This window comes from Humulus lupulus, chromosome 1 (genome assembly GCF_963169125.1).
Source record: "Humulus lupulus chromosome 1, drHumLupu1.1, whole genome shotgun sequence".
NCBI lineage: Eukaryota > Viridiplantae > Streptophyta > Magnoliopsida > Rosales > Cannabaceae > Humulus > Humulus lupulus.
Window position 1 is genome coordinate 192061286 of NC_084793.1, and position 16072 is coordinate 192077357.

Here is a 16072-nt window from a genome sequence, read left to right on the forward strand (position 1 = left end):
AATATTTTTTAATTTTTAAAATAATTAATAAATTATGATGTAGACGAATAAAAGATGACCACGTGTACTCATGTGTCATGCTAGGAGTTAATGGAAAAATACCAACCATACTATGAATTTTCTAGCAAAATGGTAGTTGGGGAGAGGGTTAAGTGCCTCAAAAATGTAAAGATGATGAGATTTTGTCATCCATCAATTAAAAAAAGATGTGTACCATTCAACCACTTAATCCTAGCCTTTTTCTTAAAGAAATGTTTTTTAAGACATGTCTGAATAAGTACTATATGGGTTGCGCCTGTAATAAATACCGTACTTATCTTATACAATAAAAGAATGATTGATTTTTTTTAATAAATATGTTTAAAATTAATTGATAAAAATAATTTTTTCAATATTACAAACTTTCTCAAAATGAAGTTTAAAAATAACCATATAATATATGTCCTTTTAAACAATTAACTTAATTGTGTAAAAACAACTATTAACTTATTTCTTAACTTGTACATTTGTATGGGAATCTAAACCCATATATTAAAAAACTTAAAAAACAGAAAGAAAAAAGAAGTTAAAAAAACATTAAACAAACTGAAATTGGCATAAAATTAATCAAATGACAAAAAAAATAATCATAACTTCATAAGAAATGTAACTTTTACTAAAATAAAATAGTGATTATCAATTGGTTGAATAAAAGTTATGACTGCAAGGAGGTGTTATAATAATTTTAATGATGTGTGCATAATAAATATATTAGATAGTGATGTGGAACTGTTTTCTTAAACAAAAAATCACAGTTATTGTAAATATGATTGGTTGAATAAAATTAAGGGATTACTCTAATATATAATGTTTTGGTACATATTCTATCTCTAATAATTTTACACCAATAAAGTTGATAGACAATCATCCCTGAACGCAGTGGATCAACACATATGGGTCCCAGGTGTTTGAAACTTGGCAAACTTCAAATTATATTATCCTTCGTACGATACACATACAATATAGAAACTAAAAACTAGAAACTAGAAACTAGAGATATATCCATAGAATAGTACGTAGTAGAAAAACTATTGTCATACAGTTTCAGACATGGCCACTTGAAATATATAAATATAGTTATATAAATTATAAATATGTATATATATATAGTAGAGAGAGAGATTAGATGTGGGAAATTATAAGATGAGTACAAGCCAGAATGGAGCAATAGAGAAAAGTCCAAAAGGAATAATTAAAAGTGGGCTTGTTTGGACGATAGCAACCAGTGAATGAAGCTTTGGAGTGTAGCAACATCAGCTCTATAGTGATTTTGAGTGAACTCCAACAGATCTGACCATGTGAAATCAGGGTATTTCCTTGGCCCTTCTCTGCAAACCAGATCTTTTGGGGGTCTCACCACTTTGTCCTCTCTGGGGCTTACGAAAAACACTAATGACCTCCGAATTTTATCTCTATTCACCACTGCTCGGTGCAGACAGCTCTTGTATCTCCCGTTCGACAATGCCTACAATATATATTCATTCCAACGTTGGATATATATATATATATAAATATATTTCATTATAAATCATTAAATCTTTTTTTGTTTCATACATCCACAGAATTTAAAATATAAAGAAAAACTATATTTATATATATATAGAACAGTTTCACACTGCGTACACTCTTAGCTAGCTAATAATGCACGTATTTTTGAATAGGATGATAACATCAAATTTTCTTTGGGACAGACTAAACAATTATTGGATAATCTAAACTTTACTGACATCGATGAGTATACTTCGTACGAATTATTTCATTGCCGTTGGATAGATATATATATATCACTAAATTGCACGAATCTCCATCTTAGTGATTTGGCCTTATTGACCCATTTCAGCCGGAAACATGAGCAGGTGGAGTTCTATTGTACGTTAGTGTGATTTACTTATCACTTAGTCTTTTCAAAGAGCATTATAATACCACATCTTATCACATTTGAAGATTATAATAAATTCATCACTACCCCACTAATGACATCCCTACCCTACCCATTGCACACATCTGGCTGAATTGAGAAAAACTAGATTTGATTGTCATAATCTTTTGAAACATAATACAAGTAAAAATCAAATTCTCATCATATCAATGTTAAATATCTCATAAAGGAAGGTAAAAGTTAGTACATGAAGAAAAATCAAATTAACAGGATGATTTTGACGATTTCAAATTTTTCAGAGTATAATCAATTATTAGGGAATTTTTGAGTTGCAGAGGATCAAAAAGATCTTATTTTCTCTCTCACTTTCTCTCTTTTACTCAAATCCCAAAGCAGACATATATTATATTATGATAGTGTGGCAAACTTATTATTTTTTTAAAATAAGTTACAAAAAATAATTAATTTTATTATTTATTGTGACATTGTTCAAAATTTCTTCCTAATGAAAGTATTTAATATTTAGTATATGATGTATGTATTAAAATTAAGCATCAAAATACTAAACAAATTGATGTGAAAAAAATGTCACTTCAGAAAAAAAATTATTTTTTTGTACATAATTTTAATATAAATATCACTTCAGTTAGTATAATGTTTTTGTAAATATTTTAATATACATATCATTACTCTTAGTATATAAGGAGTGAAGGCGAAAGCATTTTAATAAATAATAATTTAATATGTTGTGTTTAAAATATCATTAGTAACAAAAAAAAATTGAGACAAATTTTAATACTAAAGCAACAGTGATCATGAAATTTATTGTCAATTATATTTCATATACTTAGTTACAGTGATTAATATAAAGCTGTCTTTTTTTAGTTTTAGTGATTATTATATATATATATATAAAATATTTTTTGTTTGAAGACATGTAAAGTTCCTTAATATATACGACAAAAGTAAAAAGAACTAGTTTTTTGGCTGGATAAGGAGAGACGTATTTATATGCTAAATCATGTCATAATAAGTAACATGAGCCACCTACCATGAATGTATCACCAATATTGATAACTAGGGCATCAAGGCGAGGCTGCACAGCCTGCCACTTGTTATTAGCAAAGACTTCAAGTCCTCCAACTTGGTCTTGGTGAAGAATGGTCAAGGAAGTCGGGTCAGAATGAGGCCCAGTTCCAAGAGTTAGGCCAGAGTTATTGCAAGGAGGATAAAAGTTACATCTCATTGTTGATTCACTATCTTCAAAGAATTTTCTATAGTGTAATCTATCAATTCCCAAACTGATGGCCAAAAGCTCCATGATCACCAGAGATAATTCTCTCATTGCCTGGCAATATCTTTGGTAGACCCACCTGTTTTAAAAAGACGCATTATATCACCTTCAGAACATGATTAATTAAACCTGATTAATTATGACCAATAATGAATTTTTTGTTTTTTAAAGTAAATAAAATTATTGTAATGTAATAACCCTGTTAGACAGGAGAAAAATGATTAGTTTAGTAAAGACTTGAAATCTTTTTTGAAAAGAGAACATAAATAAAAATCGACAAAAGTAGATTGTACGATTAGATATAATCTAAAATCTACCACGTGACGGTGAAAGATAGTCACAAGATCTGAAATCAGAACGTACTTCTTTGTGTGTATATATATAAAATAATAATATATATATACTGTGGGGCTAATAGTCCCGAGCTATTTAACTTTAATAAGAAGTCAAAAATAAAAATACAAATGCTTCGTCCGTGGGTTTTGACTTGATAGGAGAGAAGAGGAAGAGAAGTGGAGAATGAGCTGTGTTATTTTTTTCAACAAGGCCTATGTCACTACTAGCTTGTCTCGTCGGACTAAAGGAGTAATTAAGAAAAAGCTAATAAATAAATAAATAATCAAGTCATTTCGAGAGATAGGCTAGCTAAGCTATATATATTAATGGCCTCATTTTTTTTTCCGAGGTAAAATCCGTCAAAAACATCTTTCAAAAATAGTTAAATCACATGATCTGTGTCGTTTGGTTGATCAGATTAAGTAGTTAGCTCCACTAAGGTCTATTTTGTAGCCTTAATTGCAGACATATATAATATTTAGAGACTATAATGTCGTCAAAGCAAATTGTAATGATAATGATAAAGAAAAAAAATGAATAGGGACGATCCGAACATGTTAATCCGACGGTTGAGACCTAACGGAAAAGATTGTCATGTATTGTGTGTTTCTTACCCAGCGTGTTGAAAATCGTCCCCCAAAACTGACTTGAAGTAGTTAACAACGATAGGTAAGGAGTCGTCGTTTTCGTCACATTTTTGGTAACCAAAGGAGAAGGTCTCTTTCCATGGTAACTTTGACGTGTATCGATCTGCATGAGCACCAGAATAACCTGAAAGGCTGCCCCGTTTTCGACGAATACTGAGCTTTTTGGGTAAGGGCAAGCTGAAGATGGAGTCCATTTGGTCGTGTGCGGCCTGGATGAGGCTTTGATCGATGCCATGGTTTATCACTTGGAAGAATCCATGGTTCAAGCAAGCTGTTTTGACGAGCTCGACCGCTTTGGCTGTCGCTGACGCCTCTCCTCTCAGGAATCCTTGTAAATCTATCACAGGCTCGTTCAGCTCTTCTTGTGTATCCACTAAGTCCCCATATGGCCAAATGAACTGGCTGGGTAAGTTGGACTGTTTTTGGAGTAAGTTGGAGTCGAATACTAATGCTCCATTATCGATGTTAATATTATTCACGTTTTTGAGCTTATTTTCCATTGATGATGGAGGAGGGCATAAGAGAAGAGGTAAGGAAGTTGAGTCCATCAAGAGAGACATTTTTTTAGGAAAGTTGGTATGAGGAGTGCAACCTATTTATAGAAACACAATCATGTTGAGAGAATTATGAAGAGAGAGAGAGAGAAGAAGGAAAAGGAATTATTGAAGATAATAGATATTAATAATAATAGCGATTTAGTTGTAAAATAAAAAATTGAAAGAAAGGTGATTGAGAAAGGCCAAGGCCGTCCATTGGGAAGGTCGAAGTTTTGAAAAAGGGTTTAATAAGGAGGCCAACAACAGAGACGAGTGGACGCCCTTTAGTCCTTTCAGTCACTTTCTTATTCTTGGAAACAATTAGATTATCAAATCCGCAGCAACTCCTATAAATATTTTTTTTAAGACACTCTCTCTTCTCACTTCTGTTTTGTCTTTTCTGTGTGCTCATTCCCAAGATAAAACTCTTCAAAATTAAGAAACAACTCAAATATATATTGGTGGTATAATCCACACAAAAAAAGTAATAATTCAATTAAAAAAGAAAGTACTATATATGTCCAACATTTATTGGAGTGTATATGTAGCCATGACAATTCGAACAGGCTGTTTGAACTTGCACAAATGTACTTTATTATTGATCAAATAATTTGAAGAAACAAAAGATTAGTTGGTTTTGTCTACACATGCAGTGAACTCGTTAGAAATTTTTATGGGTAAATAGCAATTGGGTCCTTCTTTTATACTAATAGTGTCACTTAGGACCTCATTCAAAATTTTGTATTACATAGGTCTCTATTTTCTAATAATTACAATAATTTAGTACCTACAGCTTATTTACTATTTAAAAATTATTAAATTTAAAAGAAAAAAAATAATTATAGTATATTTTATTATTTGTGTACTATATTAGCATGTTTCATTCTCCGTTGTTTTATTATTGTAATATTTTTTTTCTCAAATCTTAATAATTTAGATAAATTATCATATTTTATTGTTTTTTTTTGTTTTAAGTATATAGAGAAGTTATAATTTAATTTTTTTTATACAACAAATTTTTAAATAAATTATGAATAATTTACTATGCTAAAAATATAATTTAAGCAACTATTGTATGTTCGTGAAATTAATTGTTTGAAACTTAATCAAACGTAAAGAATTAAGGTTTATTTATAAAAAAAAAAATTATAATTTTATCATTCACCATTTTTTCTATTTACTAAATTAAAAAAATATAAAATACTATAATTATAAATTTCTAACTAAATTCAATGTTTTTAAAATGTTAAATGGGTATAGGGATTAAATTGTGGTAGTTAAAATAAAATTGCAACCTAAGTTAAACTATTGGTATAAATGGGGTACCTCAGTTGCTGTTAACTCAATTTTTATTGACTTAAAAAGTTGTCATTTCTTGGCAAAAAAAAAAGTTGTCATTAAACAGCCACGTGGAGGTGACTTGATGGGTACAAACAGTTTCAACCCATATGATTTGGTCTACACGTCAAGGGCAAACTTATTTTGACAAGAATGAAATGTTGGACTTGATGGAAAGGTAAACCATGATTTTATTATTTTATTTTTGAAAAATAAAAATCTCATTTATTGTTTACACCATTTAATACATATGGAAAAGAGAAACATAACGAGTAAAAGAAGATCACGAAAGCTGACTAAACAGTAAAAGAAGAAAAAAAGAAAATTACTAAATCCTCCACAAAATCAGATAAATATGAACATGTGAGTCCGCCTTTTATTGACAACTATAATATTGTAAATCGGCGAACATATAATATTGGAGGAGAAAAACCATCACAAATCTAAAGGATGAGATGGGAACCAAAATTAAAGCTAAAGAAGTGTCCAAACAATGATGACAATCAAAGCTGTAAAAACAAGACGGGCAACCAATATTTTCTAGCCTAAGCTTGTTAAGTCTATTTTTATACTATTTTAGAGTGTGCTTTAGGTTGTGTTTTTAATCTTTTAAATTGTTTTGTACAGTATTATATTTGTGTTTGGTGTGATTTTAGGTTTTAGCAATTACTCGAGAGTTGGAGTGGGTATGGTGTAAGAGACGCTAATTTGGGGATGAAATGCTAATTTTATGCATTAACTAGTGTTTGGTTATGTCGGGACGCTTCACTACTACAAAAATATGATTTCATGACACTTTTTTAGGGCACTCAACTAGATGTAAACCCTAAAAACATCTTCTGGACTTTTTAGGACACTTATTGAGAGTTCTTACAGAATTTCTTTTAGGACACGCAGTGCGAGTCCTAAAAACTGACGTATCCTAAAAGTTTGAATTTTTTCTTTTAACAAAAGTTCCTGGACTTTTTATGACACTCATTAAGAGTCCTTAAATAATTTCTTTTAGGACACGTAGTGTGAGTCCTAAAAACTGATGTTTGTCCTAAAACTTTGAATTTTTTTAACAAAAGTTCCTGGACTTTTTAGGACATTCATTAAGAGTCCTTAAATAATTTCTTTTAGTGCGAACCCTAAAAACTTATGTGTGTCCTAAAAGTCTAAAATTTTATTATATATTAAATCACAAAAGAAAAAAAACAATAGCTCATTCTATGTCTCTCTCTCTCTCTCCTTGGATTTCCCAGCCATGAGCAGCGGTTCTCCGGCCACCCGTCACCTACACGCGACGACCCACAATCTTCCCCGGTCCCCGAAACCCCCAGCCCCTCGAGCCCCTAGCCTCACGCGCCCCCTATCCCTCTCAACGGAGCCTCCAAATTTCGGCGACCATGTGGATTTCTGAAACGTTTTGGGCATTTTTTTACCACCTCGAGCCACCCTGAGCCAAATGACCACCACCACTGCATTCCTTGTGCCATTGGCTTCAAAAGCACTAAAGGATCGGAACGAACCACCACCGTGGGGTGGTGGCGCCACCATCATCGTCGGAGCTCTGGCAAGAGTTTTGGCTACAAATTAATTTTTTTAAAATTAAAAATAAAACTTTCATATTTTTGCGAGCCCTAAAAAATCTCACTTTTAAATGCTTTCAAATAGAGGACTCGCGTCCCGCAAGTCTTGAAAACCTTTTAAGGCTCGCCTTTTTCGTAGTAGTGCTTAAGAAGTTGTCCAGGGTCGAAAAGGATCTTAAAATGTTAAGATTTAAAAAAATGGCTATTTTGAGCCGCGACGCGGGCAAAGTTAGAGATGATGCATTTTCGGAGGTTGTTGAGTCGCGACTATTGAATGTTGAGTCGCAGCGCAATCGAAGTGATAGACTTTTCGGTTTTGGGCTTATCGCGTAAGAGTCGCAACGCTTGATGGATGGGCGGCGACGCCTGTGTCCATACACATGCTGAGAAAAAGGGCATTTGTGTATTTTTCAAAGGGAAAATTAGGGTGAGCTGAGTTTTAAACTTTTTTTTTGGTGAGAACATAATGGAGAGACAGAAGGAGGCAAGGAAAACACAAGCAGCTACGACGTGGAATACTGAATTGGATCCAGAGTTTTTATCTTCTTCTTAATCTCTATTTTATGTTAAATTATAGTTTATGGGTTCTATAGTTATGATTATGAACTAAATTTTGCATTAGGATTTTCAATTGAATCACTTGAACCTCTACTATGACCTAATGCAAAGTTTGAGTTTCTTCTTCCTTTATTACGATCTTTTCAATTTATGCTTATTGTATAAGAATTGATTGGCCATCGTTTTTCATAATTTTCATGAGTTTGAATCAAAATCTAAAAAGTGAGGTTTGGACATGCTCTAATTGAATTGACATAAACTTAATCTTGAATGAGAGTATCACGATTTTTTTTTAGCTTTTAAGTTGTTGATGTTAATTCTTCCTAAATGTTGAATTTATCATAGAAATATAAAAAATTCTCACTTCGGTTGAATAGTATGACTCGTAACATTATTATAAAATGTGTTTTGACAACATGCTATCTCAATATGGAGAAGACTTGTTAGTCTTGCATTAGTAAATGGTAGAGTGGAAAGTTGATAATTGTTTGGTAATTGATAATTTAGTCTTTGTGGGACGATAATCGAATTTACCAAATTTTATTACATCTGTGATTACGTACACTTGCGTAGCTTAAAAAATCGCAACAAGTTTTTGGCACCATTGCAGGGGACTGAAATTTTATCAATATCAAAATAATTAATTTTATTTATAATTTGGATTGTTATTTATTTATTTTACTGATTTGGTTGGTGTGCGCTTTGTGATCTCAATTTCAGACACTGTTGTTATATGCGTGGTAGAAGGGGAACTAAAAGTATAGTTCCTATTAATCTTGAAATAGAGAGAACTTGCAAGCAGATTCGAAGACAGAAAAGAGTGGAAATTAATATTGGTGATGTCAGGGATGGTGAGCTTAATGTTAATGCTGCTCAAGGCCAAAATGCCTGAAAACTAAGAGATTATGTACTCCCTACTGTTACGGGAGTAAATTGGTGCATTAGACCGCTGGTGGTTTCTACAAACAACTTTGAGATCAAGCCAACAGTCTTACAATTGATCCAGTCCACAGTTCAGTTTGGTGGACTCTCCTCAGAAGATCCTCACATGCACATATCCAATTTTCTGAAGCCATGTGCAACGTTCAAATATAATGGGGTGAGGGATGATACAATCAGATTGAGGCTATTCCCATTCTCGCTATGGTATCGAGCTAAAAGTTTGTTGAACTCTCTTTAATCCAATTCTATAACTGCTTAGGAGGAGTTGGCTCATAAGTTCCTTGCCAAGTTCTTTCCTCCTTCAAAGACAACTAAATTGAGGGGAGAGATTAATAACTTCTATCAGTTAGATGGGGAATATTTATATGACTCTTAGGAAAGGTTTAAGGAGTTGTTGAGAAAATTTCCTCATCACGATATTGAAAAGTGAATGTTTGTCCACAACTTTTATAATGGATTGTGTGTACTAGTCGCACCATAATTGTTGCCATAGTTGGAGGGGTATTCATGAGAAAGAGTGCCAATGATGCCTAGGATTTGTTGGAAGATATGGCAAAAAATAATCATCAATGGTCTGATGAGCGAGCTACTAATAACAAAAAGGTAGATAGGGTTCATGAGCGATATGAAATTATTGCTTTAGCTACTCAAGTTGCAACTTTGACTAATGTAACGTCCCAAATCTACTAATAAGGCTTAGTGCCATGGTTAGCGTGTCGGGAGGGCAATAATTAATTTAATTGTGTGATTACTTGAATTAAATGATTATATGACTAGATATGCATGTGTTAGGGAAAATAAATGTGCATGTGGACCCATTTTTGTTGATAGGGGCATATTTGTAATTTTGGCCAGTTGATGGTATAAATGTGATTATGTGTGTGTTGTGCTTGAGACCACAAGATCGTGGGATATGTTTGTGATGTGTGATCCGAGACGGTTTCTAGGGAACGGAATAGTCACAACAGCGTCGAATACCCGACTCAGGTGAGCCTAGGGGTATTTTGGGGATATAGTACGTGTTTGGGAATACTGAGTAATGAGTGGTCATTTAGTGGTTATTTTGGTATGTCGGGATTAAATGGGGATTTATAACACTATTCGAGGAGTTAGCGGGAATGTGGCAAAAGATGATTTTGCCCTTGATGGTGTTAGAAATGCTAAGGGATAATTAGGGACATTTTGCAGCTAGGGATAAAGTTGAATTTGGCTTAGACACTAGAACTCGCCAGAAAAGAGAAGACAGAAAAAAAAAATAACTCTCTCAAGCTTGTCACACACTCTCTCTCTCTCATTACCCTCACTCTCTCTCAAAGGCTAAGGAAATTTTTACTGAAACTCAAAGGAGGGAGCTTGGAATTCAAAGGGAGTTGAGGCTTGAAGTAATTGGGTTTAGCTCAGAGCTGGATCATCAGCTAAGGTAAGGATTGATTCTGGTTTCTTTGAATTTTGTTGCTGTGATTTAGAGGTTTGCTTAGTCAAACTTAGGAATTGATTTTGAGCTTTAGTGAGATTACAGAATTGTTTTTGGGATGTTAATATTGTTGGTGCTACTCCGATGTGAATTCTAGATTGAATTCTAGGTTTAAGGTTTAGTTTGGGTGAATTTTTGAGAGGCTGGCTCGTAGAAATGCCTTGGAAATTACTGGGTTTTGGCTCGAGCCGCAGCCCTGTTCTTCAGGCGGCGTGACCCATGTATGCGAAGGAGGTTGGGGAGCCTCTGATTTTGCCCGGGCGCTGCGACGCAAGCAGGGTGCGTCACGGCCCATGTCCCATAGAAAAGATCTCCAAGGCTCTCTAACTTGCAGCGGGTCACGGCTCAAATTAGGGAAAATGACCAAAATAGGGTTTTAAGCTCGGGAACCCAAATCTAAGGGCTCGGGAAGGATCCTACTACCCAGTTTAGTAAAATTCGAGGTCCCAGAGGCTAGAATACTATATTGAAGCTCTTAATTGGTTTAGGACTTGATGGATGTTATTATTATTGCGTTGGGACTAGGTTTTACCGCCAAGACGCAAGTTTAGAGGATGGAGCTCGAGATCACACTAGACAGTCAACTCGGGACATAGGTAAGAAAAATGTTTGTGCCCATAGAGAAGGGCATGGTTATCTGTGTTAATATGTGTAGTTGTTATGCTATGTTTTGCATGATTATGAATGAACGGCGAAGGCCAGAAACTACGAGGGCCAGGAACGACGAGGGCCGGGAACGGCGAAGGTCGGGGTCGGCATTAAGCATGTTGAATGCATGTCGCTAGGGTGAGACCCTCTAAGGGTGTTGTACTCACCTGCTCGGTGAAGACTGTGAACCTAGTGCCTAGTAAAGCACTTGGGTCGATATTGGCTGTTATGTGAATAGTCGTATATCTGTTTAAGGTTTTGTATTTATTCGATTGAACTGTCTGTTAGGAACGAGTTTCCTAATACGCAACGGAATGGTGGTGTGGTTGGCCCAGTGTACAAAAAAAAATTTGTAACATATTTAAACTATCTTTAAATATGCGGATCCATTAATATACATACATTAATCATAAGCAAGATAATAATAGAAATCATACCTCTTAAAGCCTATCAAGTGTCCTTGCTATCTTTTCGTATTTAGAACGATCTTCCTATCCAAGCCGCTCCCACGTACTCACACCAAGATCTTCCAAAGCGTTCTCTACTCCTCAAGAAATGTGTGGGCACTTAGAGAATGAAGGATAGTTTATTTGTGATTCTACTTGATGTACTCAACTCATGAGATCAAGAGAATAGGCCTGAGAATTGGTTCTTTATTTTCAGGGAGAGAAAACTATCATTCTATTTTTCACAGAGCGAATCTTCAGAGTTGTCTCACTCACTTATCTGAATAATTTTCTGATTAGTCATACTTAAAAGAAAATATTCAAAATTTAAAAATAAATCTGTAACCATTTTACAATTTACTTTTTAATTAATTAATTAATTATTCTATTAATGAAAAAATCCAAAAACTAATTTTTGAATTATCCATTAATTAATTAAATAAAATTGAAAATCTCATCCCTGAAAAAAGCTAGCCCTACACGCCACACACAGTCCATGGATTGTGTGTGAACGTGTAGCTTCCTAATTTCTAGGGATATTGGTTTTTCAAGTTTTATTTAATTATTTATTCAAATTACTTTGTCAGATAAGATCTAACAACCTGATAACTAATTCAAATTAATTATCTTTTTAATTAATTATCAAATATAATTAATTATTTGAATAAATATTAATCTTTTAAATTCAAATCCAATTTGAACTTATCATATCATTATCTCTCACTCAAATAAAGATATTTAATTAATTCTACCAATTAATTAAATCCAAAATTTTCGAAAAATAAACATTTAATTTATCATAATTTCAAAAATTATGATTAATTAATTATTTAATTAAATTTCGAAATTAATTTAATTATTTAATATAATTTTGAAAATTATACAATAATTAAATATTAATTAATTTTGTTAACTACAACTAATTTGTAATTAATTAATTAATCACTATTATCATATAATTGCATATTTGGCCTGAAGGACAAATTTCTTCTTAAATATGTCTTTAAAGTATTTTCCCTTCATATTAACTCTTACCTTGAACAGTGTTGATAGAGCCGCTATGGGGACCTATGGACCTATAATTCCAAGCTCCAATAAACTTGAGATTATTAATTAAACTCTTTAATTAAATAATCTTAATTTATTAATCTCATGATTATTCCACTCTAAATATGAGACTGCACTCTTGTAATTATAGACATTTCATTTACTGAGTACTTTATAATCATAAGGCGTCCATTGATATAATCATTGCATACAACTTGACCCTCTAATAATTGTTCATAATTAATCGGGAATAAAATTACCGTTTTACCCTTTTAATTATCTCTTGTTTCCTCAAGTACCATTGACTCTACTAGTGAAGGTTAATTCATAATAAATTATGAATTTGAGCTCAATAACCTTTCAGTCCCAAAAGTCAACCCTTAAGAGAACAATCATTCAATCTCTTGCGATAAGGTATAGATTCCATATCTGTATATTATGTCCCCAGCCATCTATATTAATGAGTTCCCAAAACAAAAGTTTCTAGCTTGATCATTCTGACAGACCCTAACAAGTGAATCAAAGAACTCATATAACATAAACAGGAGTTCATAGTAACTTCAGGATTAAGATCTATTTGTATATGATCATCAGTTGATATATTTGATTAATACTTTGAAACGGTATTTAACTAAGTATTAATAAACATATCTGGTCCAGTTCTATATATTTTCTAATATATAAAGCACCTCCACTAAAGTGTCCTACCACACTAGTGATCCGGATCTAGATCACATGTATTCATAATACTAGTGGACCGTACTTGCAGTAATTAATCTAAAGATTCCATAACTTTATTTTACTGCGAACTATTCAAGTTCATTTATCTCAAACACAATCCTCTCGTACCAATACGTGTTTGAGATCACATATATGAACTTAGGAATTTTCCTAATATTTACATAATATTATCATAGAATAATATAGTCCATAAAATATATGCATAACAAATTCAATTTATTTATTTATTTCATAAGACAATGTCTATTACATATGCTTTCAGGGCACATTTCCAACACTGTCATATGCTTTGTATGGAGTTTTCTTGCTGGGCCTTGGCTCACGGGTGCTCTGTGGTGCATGTAAGGGTAAAGGAAAGGTTGAACAAGCATGATTTGGAGAGCAAGGAGCGGCGCGTACATGTTTGGCCAACCTGATTGCCATGGCCAGGGTTGTTTTGAGGGACGTGTTATAGATATTTGACTTTGTTGCGTAGGTCGATTGTACCTTAACTTTGGAATTGTAAATAAATTTTGAAACAGTACTTTTGCATCCCAACGTATCACTTCTATAACTTTAATAGATGTCAAACCTTTTATACATAATTTTCATTAAATGAATCTTTATTCTAGTTTAATCACAATTTTTGATCTAAACCTCGATTAGCAAGCTAATGGAACATTTTAAAATCATATGGTAATGACTCTAAGGTTGTAGGTCTAATGCCCTGACTAATTTTAGACCTCGGACTATTAAAAACTACTAAGACATAGCTACTATTTTGGAATACATATATAAAATATTAGAGCTTTATTAAAAATCCAAAATACAGGACAAGATCCCAATGTTTAATACATAAAACATAAAAAGAAAACATAAACCTTTATTTAATTGTTCAAAAACTAATTGCGAAAATAAATACATAAATTAAAAGACTTGAAATAACTTCATCCGCGATCTTTTAGCAGTCCATCCCTAATACACATACCACGCTGCCACGAATCTGACCCGCCTTCCATGCTCAATTTCCTGCACCATCTAAAATAAAAGGAATGAGTCTAATGCCTAGCAAGGAAAATCTACTAAAAACATATATCATAAATCATAAGACTATATCATAAAACATATACTATAGAACATATGACGTAAAAACATATATCATATAGGACTACAATATTAATGGCCATTAACTCATTACCGTGGCATGTGATAAAACCATCTAGGTCCTCAGTCTACTAATCGAGGTAGGTTAGATCACAAAATAGTATATGATAACCCATCTAGGTCCTCAGCCTCAAAAACTCATGTGGGCCGCAGCGCCTGAAGAACAGGGCCGCGACCCGAGCCCCTAAACCCAGAAAATCCTCTATTTTCTTAATGTTTTTCCTCGAGCCTAACCTTAATTCACACCCCCAAACTAGCAGCCAAACCTGAATTTAAGCTCAGATTTCCAATCCCTTTGGTCTAAACATTATACCCAACTCATAATCAATTCTTACTCTTATAAAATACTCAAATTTAACCAAAACTAGCTAGCAAACTAAGACTCATGCAAACTCTAATTTCCAACATAGTTTCAGAAGAAAATTCAACATGCTTAGTATGAATTTCTTACCTCAATTATAGCTTAGATCCTCAGCAATACTCTGACTAATCCTAGCTTAGTTTCCTCCAAATTTCTAGCTAAATTCCCAACTTGGTCTCCTTCAATTCTCCAAATTTCACCTAAGTTCTAGAGAGAGTGAGAGAGAAAATGTGTAGGAGGAGAGAGAGAATTCTGTGAGTTTCTAGTTCATTTCCTATGTCTTTTCCTGTGTATATCCTTAACCCAAAAAGACCAAATTGCCTTCAAGCTTTCCCAACCCTCTAATTGCTTCTAGGGATAAAATGGTCATTCTGCCCCCGTTTTCCTGCTAATTCCTCAAGTGTTTCTACTGTTAACCAATTAACCCCGTTATTTATTCGTTACCCAATAAACTCGAAAATATATTTTATAAATTCCCAAAATACCCCCAAGCTCCCTTGAGCCGGGTATTTAAACCCCGTTGTGAATATTTCGCTAATCTGCTCACTAGGACCGTCTCAAGCCTTGAACTGAAAATATATCCACATAATAATGTGGTCTCAACAAAATATCACATAAAATCTCATTTATGCCCTCAATGGGCCAAAATTACAAATATGCCCTTATAAGCTATAAAGGGCCCACATGCATATCTAATACTCATAAACATGCATATAATATATTTATATAATCATAGTAATCATGCATGCCACATAGTCACACATTTAACCAATTAAATATACATATATCCAATAATGCCCTCCCGGCACGCTAATCAAGACACTAAGCCCTATTAGTAATTTTGGGTAGTTACAGCTATCCCTTCCTACTGAGAATTTTGTTCTCGAAATTTACCTGAATAACTCAGGATACTGATCCCACATCGCTGATTCAAGCTCCCAGATCACTTCCTCGACCCTGCTATTCCTCCACAATACTTTGACTCGAGGAATCATCTTATTCCATAGAGCCTTGTCTTTCCTGTCTAGGACCTGAACCGGTCGCTGCTCATAAGAAAAGTCTGTCTACAACT

At 33.4% G+C, this 16072-nt stretch overlaps 1 protein-coding gene and 1 non-coding gene across 2 annotated transcripts; both read right to left on the reverse strand.

The window, feature by feature from the left end:
- Positions 1–809: 809 nt before the first annotated feature.
- LOC133801854 (gibberellin 20 oxidase 1-A-like) lies at positions 810–5068 on the reverse strand. The gene is made up of 3 exons (XM_062240088.1): positions 4163–5068; positions 2970–3291; positions 810–1504 (listed from the first exon to the last, which is right to left on the reverse strand). The coding sequence occupies exons 1-3, from the start codon at positions 4753–4755 to the stop codon at positions 1232–1234; spliced, it is 1188 nt and encodes a 395-aa protein (XP_062096072.1). The 5' UTR covers positions 4756–5068; the 3' UTR covers positions 810–1231.
- A 4385-nt stretch (positions 5069–9453) lies between these two features.
- LOC133813644 (small nucleolar RNA R71) lies at positions 9454–9560 on the reverse strand. The gene has a single exon (XR_009884651.1). It is a non-coding gene; the product is annotated as a small nucleolar RNA R71 (small nucleolar RNA).
- Between the last annotated feature and the right edge of the window lie 6512 nt (positions 9561–16072).

Excerpts from the sequence above, each read along its gene's own strand:
- LOC133801854 (XM_062240088.1), bottom strand. The coding sequence starts at position 4,755 with ATGTCTCTCTTGATGGACTCAACTTCCTTACCTCTTCTCTTATGCCCT. Across the intron at positions 3,292-4,162 it reads GACGATTTTCAACACGCTGG|GTGGGTCTACCAAAGATATT; the intron begins GTAAGAAACACA and ends TTTTTAAAACAG. Across the intron at positions 1,505-2,969 it reads ATATTGGTGATACATTCATG|GCATTGTCGAACGGGAGATA; the intron begins GTAGGTGGCTCA and ends TATATATTGTAG.